Source organism: Budorcas taxicolor, chromosome X, assembly GCF_023091745.1.
Source record: "Budorcas taxicolor isolate Tak-1 chromosome X, Takin1.1, whole genome shotgun sequence".
Classification (NCBI taxonomy): Eukaryota; Metazoa; Chordata; class Mammalia; order Artiodactyla; family Bovidae; genus Budorcas; species Budorcas taxicolor.
The window spans coordinates 139,005,823-139,026,789 of record NC_068935.1 but is presented as its reverse complement, the minus strand read 5'-3'; the positions used below and the strand labels follow the sequence as shown (position 1 = coordinate 139,026,789).

Genomic DNA, 20,967 nt, shown 5'->3' with positions numbered 1-20,967 from the left:
GCAGCTGAGACTCCAGGTTCTGCAGGACAGGGCTCAGCAGCTGAGACTCCAGGTTCTGCAGGACAGGGCTCAGCAGCTGAGACTCCAGGTTCTGCAGGGCAGGGCTCAGCAGCTGAGACTCCAGGTTCTGCAGGACAGGGCTCAGCAGCTGTGGCGCATAGGGTTGGTTGCTGCACAGCACGTGGGAAACTTTCTGGATCAGGGATAGACCTCACGTCTCCTGCATTGGCAGATGGATTTGCTGAGCTGTCGGGGAAGCCCTGGTTTATTTCCCGACCCAGCAGCCGTGCACTGTGCTCCATCAATCTTGGACTTTCAAGGATACTTCAAAGATTATCATGAAAGCTGCTGGCAACCTCTCAGTTGTCTGGTCACAAAAAGCCACAAAATGGGACTTCCCTGGGGGTCCAGCGGTGAGCATCCTGTACTTCCAGTGCACGGGGTGGTGATGCCATCCAACCTTCTCACCCTCAGCTGCCCCCTTCTTCTGCTGCCCTCAGTCTTTCCCAGCACTGGGGTCTTTCCCAAAGAGTTGGCTCTTTCCATCAGGAGGCCAAAATATTGGAGTTTCAGCATCAGTCTTTCCAATGAATAATCAGGGTTGATGTCCTTTGGAATTGACTGCTTTGATCTCCTTGCTGTTCAAGGGATTCTCAAGAGAGTTTTCCAGGCTCACAGTTGGAAACCATCAATTCTTCGGCGCTCAGCCTGCCTTATGGTTCCATTCTCACATCTGTGCGTGAATTCCCGAGAAGCCATCGCTTTGCTTATAGACCACTGTCGGCAAAGTGATGTCTCTGCTCTTTAGCACTCTATCTGGGTTTGTCGCAGCTTTTCTTCCAAGGAGCAAGCATCTTTTAATTTCGTGGCTGCAGTCACCGTCCACAATGATTTTGGAGCCCAGGGAAATAGTCTGTCACTGTTTCCATTGTTTCTCCATCATTTTGCCATGAAGTGATGGGACCTGATACCATGATCTTAGTTTTTTGAATGCTGAGTATCAAGCCAGCTTTTTCACTTCTCTCTTTCACCCTCATCAAGAGACTCTTTAGTTCCTCTTCACTTTCTGCCATTAGGGTGGTGTTATCTGCATGTATTATTGTTGTTTCTCCCAGCAATCTTGATTCCAGCGTGTGCTTCTTCCAGCCCATCTTTGATGTATTCTGCATATAAGTTAAATAAGCAGGGCGGCAGTGTACAGCCTTGACATACTCCTTTCCCAATTTTGAACCGGTCGATTCTTCCATGTCCAGTTCTAACTTGCTTCTTGACCTGCATACAGCTTTCTCAGGAGCCAGGTAAGGTAGTCTGGTATTCCCATCTCTTGAAGAATCCTCCACAGTCTGTTGTGATCCACACAGTCAAAGGCTTTTGTGTAGTCAATGAAGCAGATGTTTTACTGGATCTGTGAGCCAACAGATGTTGTCAGTTTGATCTCTGGTTCCTCTGCCTTTTCTAAATCAGGCTTATACATCTGGAAGTTCTCGGTTCACATACCGTTGAAGCCTAGCTTTAAGGATTTTGAGCATCACCTTGCTAGCATGTGAAATGAATGCAGTTGTGTGGTAATTTGAACATTCTTTGGCATTACCCTTCTTTGGGATTGAAATGAAAACTGACCTTCTCCAGTCCTGTGGCCACTGCCAAGGTTTCCAAAGTTGCTGGCATATTGGGTGAGGCACTTTAACAGCACCATCTTTGAGGATTTGAAATAGCTCAGCTGGAATCCCATCACCTCCACTGTTTGTACTGATGCTTCCTGAGGCCCACTTGGCTTTGCACTCCAGGATGTCTGGCTCTAGGTGAGTGATCACACCATTGTGGTTATCCAGGTTATTAAGACCTTTTTTTTTAAACAGTTCTTCTGTGTATCCTTGCTACCTCTTCTCAGTATCTTTTGCTTTAGTTAGGCCCATACCATTTCTGTCCTTTATTGTGCCCGTCTTTGTTTGAAATATTCCCTTGGTATCTCCAATTTTCTTGAAGAGATCTCCAGTCTTTCCCATTCTATTGTTTTCCTGTTTCTTTGCTTTATTCAAATCCCTTGTGATTATACACTGGAAGTGACAAGTAGATTCAAGGGGTAGATCTGGCACACAGAGTACCAGACCTATGGCCCCAGGTTCCTAACATTGCACAGGAGGTGGTGGTCAGAAGCATCCACAAGAAAAATAAAGGCAAAAAGGCAAACTGGTCGTCTGGAGGCCTTACAAATTGCTGAGAAGAGACAGGCAAAGGAGACATGGAAAGATACGGCCACCTGAATGCAGAGTTCCAAAGAATAGCAAGGAGAGACAGGAAGGCCTTCTTAGGTGAGCCACCAGGGCAGCCCCTCATCTAATAAAAGGGATTTCTCAGTGGGATCGCTATGCGTTCAGTGCCCCCTACGGACAGTGTGTCATACTGCTCCCCCCCACCCCCTCGACCCAGCTGGGGGTTGTGTCGGCCGCTCTCAGCGCCCAGGGGGAGGGGGTTCCCCAGCCTCTCCCATGGGAAGTCCACAGACCCAAGAGTCTCCTTGGAAGATGCGATGGTACTAATCACGCAGTCGCCTTTAATCACCACCTCACACCCTACATCCGCTGAGAGACACGGAGGACCGAGGAGCGCGTGGACCCTGCCACCCGGCCCCACCTCTGCAGCCACCCACATTCCGTGGATGGATGGATGGATTGCCAGCCCCGCAGGACAGGACTGACAACCGCCTCCGGGGTGCCCGGCTCCGCCCGCGCGCCGTCCGTCAGCCCCGAAGCAGCTTCCGGTTAAGGCCCGTGACGTCACAGGACGCAACCGAGGCGGAGCCTCCGGGGTGCCCGGCTCCGCCCGCGCGCCGTCCGTCAGCCCCGAAGCAGCTTCCGGTTAAGGCCCGTGACGTCACAGGACGCAACCGAGGCGGAGCCTCCGGGGTGCCCGGCTCCGCCCGCGCGCCGTCCGTCAGCCCCGAAGCAGCTTCCGGTTCAGCCCAATGACGTCGCTGACAAACCCGCCGGCCCCGATGAAGTCGCCCGCGATGATGTTGGTGCAGCCGGCGGCCGACCCCGGGCACTGGGCCCGCACCCACGCGCACAGGTAGGGGAGCCCCGAGAGGGTCAGCTTCTGCAGCGACCAGGCCGGGTGGACGAGGATGAACTCCAGGTTCTCCGTGAGGTTGATGCCGGCCACGAACAGCCCGCCTGGGACAAGAGAGGGGCTGCTGTTCATGGTGCCGGCTCCAGCCGCCCTCGTGTGCGGTCACTAACCCACGGGGTCACTTGGCCAGCCACCCCATGTGGTCACCGACTCACACGGTCGCCCGCCCACGGGGTCAGCAGCTCACGCAGTCACCCACCCATGTGGTCAGCAGCTCAGATCGGTCACCCACCCACACAGTTACCCACCCACTGGGTCACCCGCCCATGGGGTCAGCAGCCCACGGGTCTCTAGGCCACCTGGCCAGCACGCCATGTGTTCACCCACCCATGGAGTCCCTAACCTGCAAGGTCATGCGGTCACCTGTCCACGTGATTACCCACTCACACAGTCACCCACCCATGTGGTCAGTAACTCAGACCGGTTACCCACCCACAGTCACCCACCGACTCGGTCACCCGTCCTTGTGGTCACCTGCCCATGCGATCACTAACCCACGCGGCCACTAACCCAGGCGGTCACCCGCCCATGTGACCACTAACCCATGCGGTCACCTGCCCAGGCGGTCACCCGCCCATGTGACCACTAACCCATGGGGTCACCCGCCCATGCCGTCACCCCATCCAGACTCTGGCCTCTGCAGCAGTCAGAGCTTCAGATGTCCAACAGAGACCGAAGTTCAGACAGCAGGGGCTCACAGGGGTGTAGACTCATGAGTTTCTCCTGTTAGAGAGGGCAGGCGGGCTGGACGGTGACCCCAAAGATGTCCACGTCCTGACCCTGTGTCGTGGACACAATAATGTGCGCACGGATGTCCACATCCTGACCCCCTGTGGTGGACACAGTAACGTCCCCTAACACGTCATGTTCCGTTTCACCGCTTGAACCCAAAGCCAGCCCGAAGCCCTCGGACACGCGTGTGACCAGGTGTCCCGGTGCGAGGCGGCACTCACCTGGGCGGCCGCAGCTCTTCATGCGCTCCAGGTAGTGGACGAGGTCCTGGGGCTTCACCTTGTTCCCCCACCAGTAGGGGATCCCGGGCCACAGTTCCGCGTGCCGGCTCACGGACGCCTCGTCCTCGTACGACAGGATGACCTGCTGGCCCCGTGACCACAGCTGGCGCAGAGTCGGCACCTCCTAGGGGGGGATCAGCCGGGTGCCCATGAGACGTGTGCACAGGGGCTACTGGGGTGCCTTGTGACACGCTGTGTCAGTTATTGGGGGTGTCCCAGAAGCTACAGTGATGTGTGGGTTATTGGGGTGTCTGTGAGCAGTGATGGGCTGGTTATCGGGTTCTCTGAGAAGAGAGTCGTGGGTGGGTTATTGACGTGTCTCAGTAGAGACACTGGTGGGTAGGTCACTGGAGTGTCTGAGTGGAGACGGTGATGGGTGGGTTATTGGGGTGTCTTGAGCAGTGATGGGCAGATTATTGCAGTTCCTGAGTGGAAACAGAGGTGGGTGGATTAATGGGGTTTCTAATAGGAAATGGCAGGTGGGTGACTGGGGCATCTTGTGGAGTGATTGATGGATTTTGGGGGTGTCTGAGTGGAGACCGGGCAGGGTGGATTACTGGGTGCCTGTGACCAGTGATGGGCTGGTTACTGGGGTGTGAGTGGAGACAGTGGTGGGTGGATTACTGCGCTTCCGTGAGCGGCGTCACCTGGCGCCTGAATCAGCCTCACGCGGCGAGCGGATGGTCCGTGATTACGGTGGAGCCTGGCGCTCCCCCCACCCTTGCCGCCGAGAGCAGGGAGCCCCGCTCACCCCGCGGGGACACAGCATGTCCCCGAAGATGTTCTTGATGCAGCCCACCAGGTACTCGTGCAGGTCCTCCGTCATGCCCTCGAAGTTCCTGCACGCCAGGATGGCCACCTCCCGGGGGTGGCCCTCCAGCCACTCGGAGATCTCCGTGAGTGTGTCCTGGGCGGGGGTGGCGAGAAGGGCCTTGTGTGAGAGACGAAGGGGCGTGGGTGGGGGCTTCCCCCAGCACGACCACTCCACAGACGGGTCAGGGGGTCCTGACACAGAAAGACACAAAGCAAGGCGCCTGCTCCCAAGGGACCCAGCCTCTCCCGAGTGGCAGCGGGGAGCCGTGGGTGTGTGTACACGCTCCTGTAGGTAGGGTGCACACACGTGTGTGTGGTCAGGGCCTGTGTGTGCACAGATGTGCGTGTGTGTGCACGCACAGCAGCAGGGAGCAGTGCTCATAGGCTTGTGTGGAGTGTGCGCTGCAGGGAGCGTGCGAGGCCAGCAGGGTGCGCGCACACCGAGGCCCAGGGACGGCGCCCCCAGACCCCGAGGGTCGCTGGCGTCTACGGTGGGGGCACAGGGGCCGCGGCCAGAGGAAACCGTGCAGTGACTTGGCAGCCAAGAGGATGGACTGGACACAGGAAGACACGCTGAGGACCCGGTTCAGCCAAACTGCGGGAGACGCCCCAGAGGCCAGGGCTGCAGGTGTGAGTTCAGAAACGCATGCTGGTTGGGGATTCTGAGTGGCTGATGCCAGGGGCCAGCCCTCTCCTGCCTGGAGTGGACGTGTGTCCATCCCCTTACCTTAGGAGTCAGCATCTTCTAACTGGGGTGGACATGTGTCCATCCTGCTAGGGGTCAGCCTCTCTTGATTGGAGGGGACGTGGGTCCATCTGAGTGGCCGTGTGTCTCTCCCCTTAGGGGTAAGCGTCTTCTAACTGAGGTGGACGTGAGTTTGTCTGAGTGGCCGTGTGTCTGCCCCCTTAGAGTTTGGCGTCTTCTAACGGGTGGATGTGTGTCTATCCTGTCAGCGGTCCGCCTCTGTTCACTGGAGGGGACGTGGGTCCATCTGAGTGGATGTTGTCTGTCCCCTTAGGGGTTAGCGTCTTCTAACCGGGGTGGGTGTGTTTCGGTGTGAGTGGGTGTCTATCCGCCCCCTTAGGGGTCAGTGTCTTCTAACTGGGGTGGACGTGTGTCTGAGTGGACGTGTGTCCATCCCATTAGGGGTCAGTGCCTTCTAACTGGGGTGGACGTGTGTCTGAGTGGGTATGCATCCGCCCCCTTAGGGGTCAGCGTCTTCTAACTGGGGTGGACGTGTGTCTGAGTGGATGTGTGTCCATCCCATTAGGGGTCAGCGTCTTCTTACTGGGGTGGACGTGTGTCTGTCTGAGTGGGTGTGCGTCCGCCCCCTTAGGGGTCAGCATCTTCTAACTGGGGTGGGCCTGTGTTGCCCCTTACAGGCCAGCCTGTCCTGCCTGGACCGCACGTGGCTGTCCCTGGCTGGCGGCCCCCGCGCGCGCGCGCCCACCTCCACGAGGGCCGTCGTGTACACCATGTGGACGAAGTGCAGGTTTCTCTCGGAGCCCTCCTCCATGTGTGCGATCCGCAGGTCCAGGTACCGCACGCCCGCGTCCAGCTGCTCCGTGACGCTCAGCACCTGCACACAGGGGTCGGTCACCGGTGCTGGGCACAGGGTGGCCCTGCCTCGGCTCGTCGCCGCCCTCGGGGGCTGGGCCCGCACTGAGGACGCCCAGCTGAGGGCCGCGTTGCCCACCGTGAAGTCGGCAGTGTTGGAGCCGCCAGGCTCAGGCCCTGCTTCTGGGAACAGGGTCTGCAGGGTCACTGGTCACGTGCAGCCACAGAGCCGGGGCCCAGACTGTGGTCTTGGGGGTCCCTGCAGGTCCAGCCTCACCCTCCTCCCTGGCAGTCCCTGGGCAGAAGCCCCCAGTGGGTTCACCAGCGCAGGCTCCAGGACACCCCAGCTGGACCCTCGGACGTGAGGACACACGGGACCCACAGAGGTCTGCCGCCACCCCCACAGAGGCGCTAGGGAAGGCAAGGAGGAACCAAGGGGCAGAAGGAAAGGAAGAAAGCTCTGCCTGCCGCGTGAATAAGAGGAAAAAGCAAAAAAATAACAGCAACGGAAATGAAAAGGGAAAGCTGCTCAGTCGTGTCCAACTCTTGGCAGTCCCATGGACTGTGGCCCACAGACCCCTCTGTCCATGGGACTCTCCAGGCAAGATCACTGGAGTGGGGAGCCTTTCCCTTCTCCAGGGGGTATTCCCAACCCAGGGATCAAACCCAGGTCTCCCGCATTGCAGGCAGGTTCCTTACCAGCTGAGCCACCAGGGAAGCCGTAACATAAATTAGTAGCAGAAAAGGTACTTTGTCCACTACAAGGAATCATAATGGAAAAAGAAAACAATAAGGATAAAAAGTTGGAAAGAAAATAACAGATGTGCTCTATCCAAAATAAAAGAAGCAAAGACTAATGTTAACATAAATTAGTAGCAGAAAATGGCAGTGCTCTCTACACAGCGTCATTATGGAAAAAGAAAAATACCTAAGGATTTAAAAAAAGGGAAAGACGGCGATTGCCTCCCTCTAGCCAGAGTAAAAGGAAAAGTAAAAATGAATACTAACATCAGCTAGTAGCAGAACACGGTACTGTGTTCTCTGCATGGAGTCATAATAGAAGAAGAAAGAAAGAGAAAAGGATAACAAAAGGGAAAGAAAGTCTCAGACCCCCCACCCATCCAATGCAAAAGAAAAGAAAAAGCAAAGACTAATATGAATATTGTCAGCTGTGACTTGCCATCCACCTCTAAAAGGCAGCCGCTGACCTTCAACACCCCCTGAAAGACCCCCCACCACCACGCACACCCCAGGCCTCCCTGGCAGCCGTACCACTTGAGACCTCGGCACCCAGGCCTCCCAGGACGGAGGGACCCCGGCACCAAGGGACCCTCAGAGCAGAGGGCCCCCAGCCCTACAGGCCTCCCGGGCTCTGGTGGACCCGCCCCTCTGGGTGCGAGCTGCAGGCGCCTGACTGGAGCAGGAATGAGGCTTGCCCACATTCCAGCCCTTGCTCTCCGCCCCTCAGGTCCCCCAGCAGGATTCCAGCGACTGGGGACCTCCCAGGGGGAAGCAATTACATGACGCCAGAGGTGCAATTACACGAGGCCAGAGGTGCGCTTGACAGCCTCTGGTCCCCTGGGGAGGACCAGCCTGGGAGGCGAAACCCAGGAATGTGAGTGCCCCCCACACAGGGTACAGGAAGGCGGGGCCGCCTGCCTCCGAGGTGGGCCCTTGTTCCTGCGGCCCCTGGGCCCGGGCAGGTTCTCTACCCCCCACCATCCACCCCCGGCTGGCCTGTGTGCCAGCGACAGGGCTGCTGCCAGCCGGTGCCCCCTCCTCTCAGACAGGCCCCGCCATCGACCCCTCTCCATCCTGCACAGTGACTGCCGCCCACCCGGCTTCTCCCCACCCCTAAACCCTGTGCTGAGGGGAGGAGCGCTGCAGGGGGAGGGAGGGAGTGCCTGCGTCTGCTTCTCTGGGACCCCACGGGCTGCAGCCCGCCAGGCTCTCTGTCCACGGGAGTCTCCAGGCCAGCACACTGGAGTGGGTGGCCATTTCCTCCTTCAGGGGATCTTCCCCCACCCAGGGATCAAACCTGAGTTCCCTGCATTGCCGGCGGATTCCTTACCATCTGAGCCACCAAGGAATCCTACCTGGCGGGGGTGTCGTGCTGCAAACACAAAGCCAGCTCAGGGGACGTGGGAACTCAGCTATTGCTCATCTGGGAGCAGGAAGGAGTGGTCCTCAGCTGGGAGCAGGAAGGAGGTGTCCTCAGCTGCACAATGGGCGGGACCCCCCCTTCCCTCCCCCCCCCCACCCCCGCCTCTGACTTCAGCCTGTGATTCTCTTAGTTCGTGGCTTCAGGCTGGTCCACAGTAAAGCTCTGTCCTTTGCTCCCCTTCTGGGAGGCTCGCTGGGTGGGGAAGATCCCCTGCAGGAGGGCATGGCAACCCACTCCAGTGTTCTTGCCTGCAGAATCCCACTGGTGGAGGAGCCTGGTAGACTTTAGTCCATGGGGTTGCAAAGAGGCAGACACGACTGAGCGACTCAAGAACAATTGAGCTGTACAGCGGGTTTGTTCTCCGTCCTGTCTCCCCAGTAGGGATGAGGATGCCGCCCTGGGGTCGCACCAGCGGCTGGAGCTGGGCCAGGGCTGGGCGTGCCTGCAGACCCTCACCTGTGTGGTGGACCACTTGAGCACCACGGGCAGGGTGACGCAAGGCAGCACTTTGCGCAGCAGCTGCAGCAGCCTCGGCTCCTGGCTGGAGATGGGCGACTTCTTGTTCAGGCAGTAGGTCATCGTGTCGTGACTCCCTGTGCAGGCACACCAGGCGGGGGACACGTCAGCCCCGAGCCTGCCCCGTGCCCCCGGGCCGCCCTCGGGACGCACGGCTGTAGCGCCGCAGGGCGCAGGGAATCCTGAAAGTCACGTCCGCGGAGACCGCGGAACTGAATCCTGTTTCGCAATGGGGTCTCTGCAGATGGGAGCAAGTGGAGGGCAGTTTCTTTAAGGAGTGCCGGTTTTGGACAGGAAAGGCTTCAGATAGCTTCCGATTCCGTGGTTTGTGGTTTCCCAGGTGGTGCTCCTGGCAAAGAACCCGCCCGCCAATGCAGGAGACATAAAAGACGCAGGTTTGATCCCTGGGTCAGGAAGATCCCCTGGAGGAGGGCCCGGCAACCCACTGCAGGATTCCTGCTTGGAGAATCCCGCGGAAAGAGGGTCCTGGCGGGTGCGGTCCGTGGGGTCACAGAGGGTGTGACATGAGTGAGCACAGACAGACCCTGTCTAGTTACAAGCACTCTGAAGTCATTCATAGTATTTTCAGGCTCGTTATGACACCGGTTTCATCTATTCCTTTTCCTTTTAGATCTGTGTGGTCTGTTTCAGAGACTGTGCTCAGATTCACACCTTAGCAGTCACCAGGGGACAATCCAGAAATCCTTCCCTCTGTCTCTGAACATAGGTCTGGACAAGCTTTATTTCTTTCTCCCATCTTTTTTTTTTTTATTCTCAGGGTCAAGGGATGGGAAGGAGGATTTACAAGTTCACAGTATAATTTGATTTGATGCTGTATGGAAGAGTGGGTGGTAGGGTGCATAAGTGGATGGATGGATGGTGGGTGGGTGGAGGGAGGGACTGATGGGGGGTGGTTGGACGCATGGGTGGATGGATGGTGAGTTGGTGGTTAGACGGATGGATGAGTGGGTGGATGGACAATGAGTGGGTGGATGAGTGGATGGCCGGTGAGTGGGTGGATGGACGGATGGGTGGGTTCTCAGCATGTGGTCCATGCACACGGTGGTCTGTGACTCACCATGAAAAGGAGTGAAGCTCTGACACAGGCTACATAGTGGACGGACCGTGAACACATGACGGTCAGTGAGAGGAGCAGAGAAGGAGACGTTTTCCATGTGCATTTATAAGAAATGTCCAGAACAGGCACATTTGCAAAGACGGAAGCAGGTGAGAGGTGCCCGGGCCTGGGGGAGGGCCTCAGGAGTTCTGTGTAAGGAGAGCGGGCCCCTCGTGGGTGGAGGCGGCCTGAAGACCCGGACGCCCCCTCCTTGCGGAGCCCCCACGGCCTTGCTCCCCGGGAAGCAGCGGAAAGGCGGAGACGGGGTCCGCGGTTCCCTGGCTGCTCCACACCCGCAGGGAAGGGCCGTGTGGGCCCCTCCCAGGGAGGGTGGGGTGGCGGGCATCAAACCCCAGAGCCATCGAGAGGGCGAGGAGGAGTCTGAGGCCTTCCCTAGGAAAGTGCCTTCCCTAGGAAACGGCACTTCCTGTTTGTCCCTCTGCTCGTGTGCGCGCCCAGCGGGCAGTGCCCAGGGTCGCGGCCGGAGGAGTGTGCGTGGAGAACGGCGCGTTTGCACCTTGGGAGGTAAGCAGGCTGGTGCTGGCCGGCAGGGACCCTCCCCGCCCAGGCCCCGGTGGCTGCCCCTCCGATGGCCTGAGCACAGCAGTGTCGCCCTGGAAGTGCCCGCCTACCTGGGTACCTCCGGGCATTCCCAAGTCGAGATGCCTGCCCACGGCTGAGCTTTGCAGCACTTTGCGACCAAACTGGCTGGAGTCAAGAGGTTCCTCATTTTAATTAAATAGTTCCGGTACCACTTACTGAGTCGTCTGGGGCCGGGTGGACACCTTAAACTTTGGGCGCTCCGGGCTCAAGCGCAGAAGGTGCTGCCTGAGCTCTGATGGAAAACGTGGGTACGAAGGTGAGGAAGCTCAAGTTCCCAGGGGTCCCCGGGAGTAGGACAGTGGCCGAGAAAGCACGCCCCCCCTCCCCAGGGCTGGCACGTGTCCTGAAGGCAGGCTCTCGGGGATTCATGTGCCTTCCGGGTTGAATGGGGATAAAGTGGACTCAGAGGGAAGGTGCTGGGGTGTATATGTATGTGTGTGTTCCGTGTGTGTGCGTGCATGCGTGTGTGTGCATTGTGCATGTGTGTGCATGAGTGTTCCGTGTGTGTGTGCCTGCACGTGTGTGTGCCTGCATGTTTGGCACTGAGGCTTCGCACACCCGGGGCCGTCTGGAGGCCGCCTTCCCGCCGAGCCGAGCCTGTGGGGCCTCACCTGGGATGGAGAGCTGGTGCAGCGGCACGTCCCAGAGCTGAGAGCTCAGCGCCGACATCCAGTCCGCGTTCGCCTTGGAGGCGCAGGGCAGGCCGCCGAAGGAGCCGGCCGAGCTCACTTGCCCGCCCATCGGAGGCCGAGAGCCGGGAGATCTGCGGGAGGGAACGGGGCTCTGCAGGAGTTGAAACAGGACGTGCGCGGAGGTGTGGCTCAGAAACGGGAACCTGCGGGCTTCTCTCCAAGTGAAAGGATGGGGTGCTGGCGAGGGGAGACAGCTCTAGAGACAGAAATGGACAGAGACATGAAGAGACGCGGGAGGTGAGGGAGGGTTTAAGGGGGGCAAGGGAGGGGGGACAGGGACCAACAGACAGACCCCAGCAGCTCAAGTCTGTTCTCCCTGCGGCTGGAGCTGGCGACCCCCTGCAGAGGGCCCCCCAGCCTCGCGCTCTGCACCAGCCCCTCCTCTAAGGGGCCCCTGTTGAGCCTGCGGGGCCTCCAGGAATGGGGGCTTCCATCCTAGGGGGCTGGAGTGCAGGCACTAGGCCACACCTTCACGCCCCCGAGGAGCTCTGTCCGTCTGGTGACTGTTGCTGCAGGAAACGAGACAGTATAGGCTCCCAGGGTGAAGCGCCCGGCTGAGCAGCTAAGAAGCTGGGAGCGCCTCCGGTCAGGGTCTGAGTGTCCCCTCTCTCCTGTTACGGGTGGGTGTCCTGACAGGGCGGGGACAGGGAAGTGAAAACACCAGCGTCTTTACTACCGTGGGGCCAAGCGCGGCCATCCCGTGATGCAAGGAGACGATTGAAAACAGAATCACCTGGAGACAGGACTTGGGTGGCGGCCCCTGACATCGCTCCCGAGCCTCTGTGCCTCGTCTTCCCACCAGGGAGCGGGGACAGAGCCCTCTGCGTGGTGTTGAAGGTGACCCGGGGGTTCAGGAAGCCCCGCCCTCACCCCCCGTGTCCTGGAAACAGTTTCTGCAACAGTTTTCCTCCCTGTAGAGACTCAGATCCTCACTTCCCTCACCCGGCCACACAGACTAGTTCCTCCCCGGGATCGTCCATCGGGGCTGAGCCGGTCAGAACATGGGCCTGCGACCCGCTGGTTCCGCCTGCCCAGCCCCAACTGCAGCCCCTGTCCCTGCTTGCGCAGAAGCCCCCCCCTCACGGCTCCTCCCAGTCACGGCCTGTGGTCCACGTGCCACCAGGAGTGCTTTCATGGCAAACATGCCTGGGCCTCTGTTCTTGTGTTTACTGCTCTCCATGGACGGGGTGGTTCCCATTCTTAAGGTCCCCCCTCTACAGTAATAGTCCCCTTCTGTTGTCATAGTCCCCCCCCCACAGTAATAGTCCCCTTCTGTTGTCAGAGTCCCCCCCCCACAGTAATAGTCCCCTTCTGTTGTCAGAGTCCCCCCCTACAGTAATAGCCCCCTTCTGTTGTCAGAGTCCCCCCCCCACAGTAATAGTCCCCTTCTGTTGTCACAGTCCCCCCCTCGACAGTAATAGTCCCCTTCTGTTGTCAGAGTCCCCCCTCTACAGTAATAGTCCCCTTCTGTTGTCAGAGTCCCCCCCCACAGTAATAGTCCCCTTCTGTTGTCACAGTCCCCCCCTCGACAGTAATAGTCCCCTTCTGTTGTCAGAGTCCCCCCTCTACAGTAATAGTCCCCTTCTGTTGTCACAGTCCCCCCTCTACAGTAATAGTCCCCTTCTGTTGTCACAGTCCCCCCTCTACAGTAATAGTCCCCTTCTGTTGTCACAGTCCCCCCTCTACAGTAATAATCCCCTTCTGTTGTCAGAGTACCCCCTATACAGTAATAATCCCCTTCTGTTGTCAGAGTCCCCCCTCTACAGTAATAGTCCCCCTCTGTTGTCAAAGTTCCCCCTCTACAGTAGTAGTCTCCCCTAGAGTAATGATCCTATAGTGTCATAGTCTCTCTGCAATAATAGTCCTCCTCGATTCCAGTAGTCCCCATAATTACAATCGTCTGCTTCTGCTATCCCCCCTCTAGAGTAAAAGTCCTCTGTTGCTCTAATCTCCGTCTATGGTGAACGTCCCCCTCTACTGTCGGGGTCCACCCCCATTGTAGTAAGTCTGTCTCCATGGTAAGAGTCTCTCCTCCAATAATTTCCCTCTGTTGTCAGTGTTGCCCCTCCACAGTAATAGTCCCCCACTACAGTAAGGGTCCTTCTTTATTAGGGGTCCCCGCTCCACAGCAGGGCTTCCCTGCTGGCTCAGCTGGTAAGGAATCCGCCTGCAATGGAGGAGACCTGGGTTCAGTCCCTGGGTTCGGAAGACTCCCTGGAGAAGGGAGAGGCCACCCACTCCAGTATTGTGGCCTGGAGAATCCCACGGCCTGTGCAGAGTCAGACAGGACTGAGCGACTTTCACTTTCTCCACAGGAATATCCTCCCTACATGGTCATAGGCCCTTTGATGGCTGTATCTCCCCTCTATCATAGTAGTCACCTCTCTGCAGTAATATTGCCCCTTGCACAAATAAAGCCCTCAGTTCAGTTCAGTCGCTCAGTCGTGTCCGACTCTCTGTGACCCCAGGAATCGCTGCACGCCAGGCCTTTCTGTCCATCACCAACTTCCGGAGTTCACTGAGACTCACGTCCATCGAGTCGGTGATGCCATCCAGCCATCTCATCCTCTGTTGTCCCCTTCTCCTCCTGCCCCCAATCCCCCCCAGCATCAGAGTCTTTTCCAATGAGTTAACTCTTCGCATGAGGTGGCCAAAGTACTGGAGTTTCAGCTTTAGCATCAGTCCTTCCAATGACCACCCTGGGTTGATCTCCTTCAGAATGGACTGGTTGGATCTCCTTGCAGTCCAAGGGCCTCTCACGAGTCCTCTCCAACAGCACAGTTCAAAGCCCCACCTCTGTGTAATCATCCCCTCTCTAGAGTAATGCTCCTGCCTGAAGGACTCTTCCTGTAATAGTCCCCTTTCCTCTTCACAATGACCCTTCAGAATAAAAGTCTCTTCCTAATCCGAACATGATTTTCATCAGCTTCAAGGAGATGCGAGTAGAACACACAGCTAAACAGTGTGTCAGAAGCGCGAGCCCAGTGCCCTGGGGAGCACCGCGCGGCGCCGTGGGGAGCACCTGCGGGTGTGTGCGCCCCGGCTCCTAGCACTCCTCTGGTGCGTCTGTGTCAGCACCCTGGGGACACCTGTGGGTGTGTGTCTGTCTCTTCCCCTCGCAGAGGAGCCCTCCCCATAACACAGGGTTCCTGCCCGCTGGGTGTCCTGTTCACGTCTCCCCATAACACAGGGCTCCTGCCCAGTCCTGAGCCCTCCTGTCTCCACATCCCCGGACGTCTGTTCCATCAGAATCTGGGTCACTGAGTCACAAGCCCTTCACCCTCCTGTGTGCGCTGGCCTGAGACCGTGGTGGCTTCATTGTGAAGGGAGGGAAAATTCCATCCCCCGTGGACACCAATCCCGTACTCGCAGGACACTCCCGTCTCCCCGGTACACACGTGTGGGTCACCTACCCTCTCTCCCTTGGCTGTGAGCCCCAGCTGTCAGGTTTCCGAGTGCAGATTCAGGAATGCTCGGGGCCACACAGCCTTGAGGCCTTGGACAGCACCCCAGGGAGCACGCCCCCATGGCTTCCGCAGGCTCGGCGCACTTCCTCAGGTGCCTGCCACGCCCTCTGTGTCCTTGGGCCACTCAGGTGAGCGTGCGGGGCGCCTGCCGGTGAGGGCAGGTTCCGCCCCCGTGGGCCCCGGGGAGACACGGGGGAGGCCCCGTGTGCCCGCACGGACGTCTGCGGGTGGGACGGGCACACAGGCGCCCGGGGCATAGTTCTCAGGTGAATGAATGGATGGAGCAACGCAGGGCCGGCGAACCCAGCACATAGCCGTTTCTGTCGTCCTGCTCACCCGGCCCCGAGTGGTGGGCAGGCTTCACAAGCGATAGGCTCCTAGACCTTTGCTCAGGTCCCCAAACTCACCAGCCCCCTGAAAGGCTCACTGGGTCCCCAAGATATGAAACGTTCACTGGGTCTCCTAAACTCACCAGCCCCCTGAAAGGCTCACTGGGTCCCCAAGATATGAAACGTTCACTGGGTCTCCTAAACTCACCAGCTGCCTGAAAGGCTCACTGGGTCCCCAAGATATGAAACGTTCACTGGGTGCCCTAAAGTCACCAGCCCCCTGAAAAGCTCACTGGGTCCCGAAGATGTGAAACGCTCACTGGGTCCCCTAAAGTCACCAGCCCCCTGAAAAGCTCACTGGGTCCCCAAGATGTGAAACGCTCACTGGGTCCCCTAAAGTCACCAGCCCCCTGAAAAGCTCACTGGGTCCCCAAGATGTGAAACGCTCACTGGGTCCCCAAGATATGAAACGTTCACTGGGTCCCCTAAACTCACCAGCCCCCTGAAAGGCTCACTGGGTCCCCAAGCACTTCCTGGGCTCCCAAAGTGCCCACCCACCCCGACCAGCCCGTGGCCCTACCCCCTCAGTGTCAGGACAGGATGGAGACCTAGGTCATCAGCTGTCCTCCCCGAGTGGCACCAGCCAGCACAGGTCAGCACCGGCTCGGGACTCGTGATGGGCTTGAAACCGCGCCCCGCGAGCCGCAGTCCAGGGCCTCTGTCGGGCCCCGCGCTCGCGCCCGGAGGGACTCTCCTTCCACCTGCAGACGCCAGGTGGACGCCTCCCTTCCCCCGGGAGGTCTCAGCCCTCCAGCCCCTCCCGCTGCCCAGTCCAGCCGCCCAGGGCCCGGGGGCCCGAGCGCGCAGACCTCCCGGGACCCCCGCCTCACCGAGGGAGTTTGTCCGCGTGTCTCTCCGGGGGACGCCGCGTGCGCACCGCACTCTCTGACCGCGGAGTCCAGCGGGAACTCCCGGCTGCTCGCTGAGCTCGTTTGGCCCGCGGAGCCTCAGGCGTTTCCTCAAAGGCCTGACTGGTTGCCGGAAACACCCACTCCCCGAGGTGGGGGGACCGCCTCCTAGACATGCCCCGCCCCGCCCCCTGCATCGCCCGGCTCTAGGCGGGGGACTCTTGTGCGGGCAGCGCTGCCTGGCCGGGTTGGGGGGCCCGGGTGCCCCCGACGGACAGTCTGCAGGGCCCAGCCCTGCCCAGGGGCCGTCGTGGGTCCAGCGCCCAGACGGTGGGATGCCAGCGCGACCCGGGTGTGACCACGGGGGCCCTGAGGGCCGTGAGCTGGGCTAGGGCGACCTGACCACCTGGCTGAGCGCTGGCCGCTGTCCAGCATGTGGTCGCTGCCGCCCAGGACCGGAGCAAACAGGGCTGTCAGCCCAGGGCTCCGTTGCATCATCCAGGCCTCCAAGCCTTTGATCCCGCCGGGTCACGCTGGGTGGCAGGTGGCCAAGTCCTCCACTAAAGTGTCCGGCCCCGAGTGGCCCTTGTGCCAGCCCTGACTGCGGTGTGTGGTCTCCTCGGGTGAAGGTGGACCCCCAGGGCGAGTCCTCGCCTGCAGCCCCGCTGGCCCCAGGTGACAGAGCCCAGGAGGGTCAGTCCCTCGCCCTCCGCGAGCCCTGTCTGCTCCTCGCAAGTTAGCGCCTTGGGCCCCTGCTTCCCTTCCCCCATTGTGGCTGGAGGTCAAGGGATCAGAGGTGGACTGTGAATTCGAGCTCCCTGGCAGGAACCCTCCTGGTGGCCAGGCTTCACAGGTAAAGAATCTGCCTGCCACACCAGAAAGCGGGTTCAAGCCCTGGGTGGGGAAGGTACCCCGGAGGAGGAAGCGTCAACCCAGTCCAGTGTTCGTGCCTGGAGAGCCCCATGGCAGAGGAGCCTGGGGGCCATAGTCCCTGGGGGCGGGAAGAGACATCACAGGGTGGCCGAGAGAAACAGCTGCAGGCGGCCCTTCTCTCCTCGCCCCCGAGTCCCTGTTACAGGAGCTGCTAGTTCCCTCTGGGGGCTCGCCTCCCGCATTCATCTGAGCTCGGGCCCCACCGGCTCCCTCCTGCCCCTGTTCCTCCCTCCGGGCAGGGCTTCCTGCCGCCCCGACTCCTCTCCCTCCAAGCCAGGTCCCCTCCCTGCCTCGCTGTCACCCTCCTCAGTCACAGCACCCGGATTTCTCCAGGTCTCCAGAAGCCCTGCTTTCTGCTGGAAAAGAATTTCCAGACACAGAGCATTTCAGAAGGGAGTGAGCTGATTAAGAACCAAGAGCAGAGGTCCTGGCGCAGCAGGGGAGCCGACAGTTCGCAGGGTCAGGAGCTAGTGTTTACACCCTCTGCGTGCTCAGTCGCTCAGGCGCGTCCGACTGTTTGCCATGCCCTCCTCCAGCGGATCTTCCTGACCCAGGGATCGAACCTGGGTCTCTTAAATCTCCTGCGCTGGCAGGAGGGTTTTTACCATTAGTGCCACCTGGGAAGCCCCAGCCCCTTTCTACTGGTTGCTTAAAGCCTCCAGATCTTTGCTAACCAGCTTCCAGACCCCAAATTACACAAAGACGCCCACTCCAGTATACCCCCGGAGCCACCGGAGCCCCAACCAATCACCTAAAGCCAGCCTTCCAGCAGGAATTTCCTGTCCTGAGGGCCTCCCTGGTGGCTCAGATGGTGAAGAATCTGCCTGACCTCCACTGGAGCTGGGCGGGCAGGGCGCGGACCTCCACTGCAGCCCCCGTCGGGGACCGTCCTGGTCACAGACACACGTGCAGCCAGTGACCCCGGGATGTAACAAGAAGCTTGTGCCTTTTTACAGCCAGGCCTTTTCCGGACACACCGCAGCAGCTGCTGCTCCCCTGCCTGACCCCACCCCCACCTCCTTCCTCCAGGCCCAGCTGAGAGGCCGCCGCCTCCTCGCCTGCTGCCTCTCGAAGCCACGCAGTGAGAGCTGTGCTCAGCCGCTCAGTCGTGTCTGACTCTGCGACCCCGTGGCCCTCAGCATGCCAGGCCTGCCTGTCCATCACCAAATCCCAGAGTTTGCTCAAACTCATGTCCATCAAGTCGGTGATGCCATCCAACCATCTCATCCTCTGTCGTCCCCTTCTCCCACCTTCAGTCTTTCCCAGCATCACGATCTTTTCCAATCAGTCAGTTCATTGCTTCAGGTGGCCAAAGTATTGGAGCTTCAGCTTCAGCATCTGTCCTTCCAGTGAATATTCAGGGTTGATTTCCTGTAGGATTGACTGGTTGGATCTCCTTGCAGCCCAAGGGACCAGTCCTCCAGGCTCCTCTGTGAGATTTCCCAGGCAAGGGTATTGGAATGGGCTGCCACTTCCTCCCCTAGGGGAATCTTCCCCACAGAGGGACTGAACCGTCATCTCCTGCATTGCAGGCGGATTATTTACCTCTGAGCCACTGGTGTAGTCCAGCCACCTGCTGTCGCCTACGCTTCCTCTGAAAACTGCGGGTTGCTCTGTCTCCATGGGTTTCCTGCTCTGATGATTCATATGAATGAAATCAAGGACGAGTGACCCTGGTGTCTGCCCCTGGGTCCTCAGGGTCCATGCATGTGGGACCAGGTGCCAGGGCTCTATCTTTCTCACTGATGCTCCTTCAGGGAATGGGAGAGCCATTTACAGGTTCAAATGAAAGCAATGGCCTGTGACTTCTGTTTTGGTGGAGCAGCCCCAGAGAGGATGAGCAAATAGTGGATGCTCTCCCCCAGTCCCAGCTCCATGGTGCAGGTCCCTCCCGTGTGCCCCTCTGGCAGTCCCCTGCTCCTGCACTGTGGGGTGAAGGGTGTGGGGTCCCCAGACAGCGGTGCCAAACCTTGTAACATCTCACGGTGAGTCAAAGTATTTGAGCTTCAGCAGCAGTCCTTCCAATGAATATTCAGGGTTGATTTCCTGTAGAACGGACTGGTTGGATCTCCTTGCAGTCCAAGGAGAGTCTTCTCCAACACCACAGTTCAAAAGCATCAATTCTTCGGCGCTCAGCTTTCCTTATAGTCCAACTCTGACATCCATACATGACCACTGGAAAAACCATAGCTTTAACAATAGAGACCTTTGTCAGCAAAGTATGTCTCTGCTTTTTAATACGCTGTCTAGGTTTTTCATAGATTTTCTTCCAAGGAGCAGTGTCTTTTAATTTCTAGATATGAGGAAATGCAAAGATTGGGATCAGGAAATCAGTTCCTGAAAATATCTTGACTATCCAAAGACCTGTTCCACCAGTTTCCCTGGAGCACAGAGGGCGTCACTCTGAACCCTGAATTCCCCTTGGCGGTGTTGGAAGTCAGCAGCTGCAGCAGCACGGGTTACATCTCCGTGGAGGCAGATGGCTAACGCCCTTATCACTCTGTCGTGTCCGACTGTTTGCGACCCCATAGATTGTATCCCACGCATGGGTGGATGGATGGTAGATGGATGGTGGGGATGGTGGGGATGGTGGGTGGATGGATGGGTGGATAAACAGGATGGGGTCCATGCTCACGGTGGAATGTGACACAGCCGTGAAGAGGAGTGAAGCTCTGACACAGGATACAACGTGGATGGACTTTGCACACACGACGCTCAGAGAGAGAGGCACAGGCAGAAGGACTCACTGTCTGAGTCTGCTTGCGTTGCCACAGCAAAACAGAAGGCTGGGCGCGTGAGCAGCGCAAATGCATTTCCTACGGTTGTGAGGCCAGAAGTCTGAGATGAGGGTGTCAGGATGGGCAGGTTCTGGTGAAACTACGTTCCTGGTTGGGAGCGGGGTCTTCACGGTGTCCTCAGGTGGAGGAAGGGCTGAGGGGGCTCCTTGGGGGTCCCTGTCATAAGAACTGGGATCCTGTTCATGACGTCTCCACTCATGACCTCATCACTCACCCCCGCCGCCGCTGGTTACACCATCACCTAGTCGTTACGATTTCAACATGTGAATTTCAGGGGGTACAAACATCCAGCCCAGAACAACCACAGAATGTATGATTCAACTTACAGGAAATAGGCAGGCAAACCCAGGGACAGGAGGTGGTGCCAGGCGCTGGGGAGAGAAGGGCAACGGGAAGCCACTCTTCCCAGGCAGGACCCTGTGAACCCGGCACCTTCCCACGCTGCAGACCAAGACAGCTCTTCCCCGTAGGAACTGTTTCTGTGCCTTGCTGACTGACTTGCTTTTGTTATTATAATCACATCTAATGGCCCCACTTTGAGAATCCCACCCCTCTGCCAGTCTGATGAGCTGCAGCGCCTTTGTTCAGAACCCTGTTCCCCTGTGGGCTGCGGGAAGGAAGAAATTAACACATCGGCCTGCCTGAGGCTCGCCATTCCGGGATATTTGCAAGATTAATGAAGGTCTTTTTAGTTGGTTTCCTCACGTCCCCCATGTCTGATTCCTGAAAGAACCTGGCATCCAGATCCCGACAAGATGTTTATGTGGAGACATTCACTGGCCATCTTGTTGGTCATCTGGCTCTAAGAACACAGCTGTGTTACTTGTCACACCTCCTGTCCTGCGGCGAGCACAGCGAGCTTGGATTCCTGCGGGGCCACAACCGAAAGGGCCCTGACCCTCTGCCCTCAGCTCGTCTTAATCTGGA

At 58.6% G+C, this 20,967-nt stretch overlaps 1 protein-coding gene across 1 annotated transcript; it reads right to left on the bottom strand.

The window, feature by feature from the left end:
• Positions 1 to 2,934: 2,934 nt before the first annotated feature.
• Positions 2,935 to 11,654, bottom strand: PLCXD1 (phosphatidylinositol specific phospholipase C X domain containing 1). The gene is made up of 6 exons (XM_052663807.1): positions 11,525 to 11,654; positions 9,134 to 9,270; positions 6,407 to 6,535; positions 4,894 to 5,049; positions 4,083 to 4,266; positions 2,935 to 3,173 (listed from the first exon to the last, which is right to left on the bottom strand). Exons 1-6 carry the CDS (start codon positions 11,652 to 11,654, stop codon positions 2,935 to 2,937), a joined length of 975 nt encoding a protein of 324 aa, XP_052519767.1.
• Between the last annotated feature and the right edge of the window lie 9,313 nt (positions 11,655 to 20,967).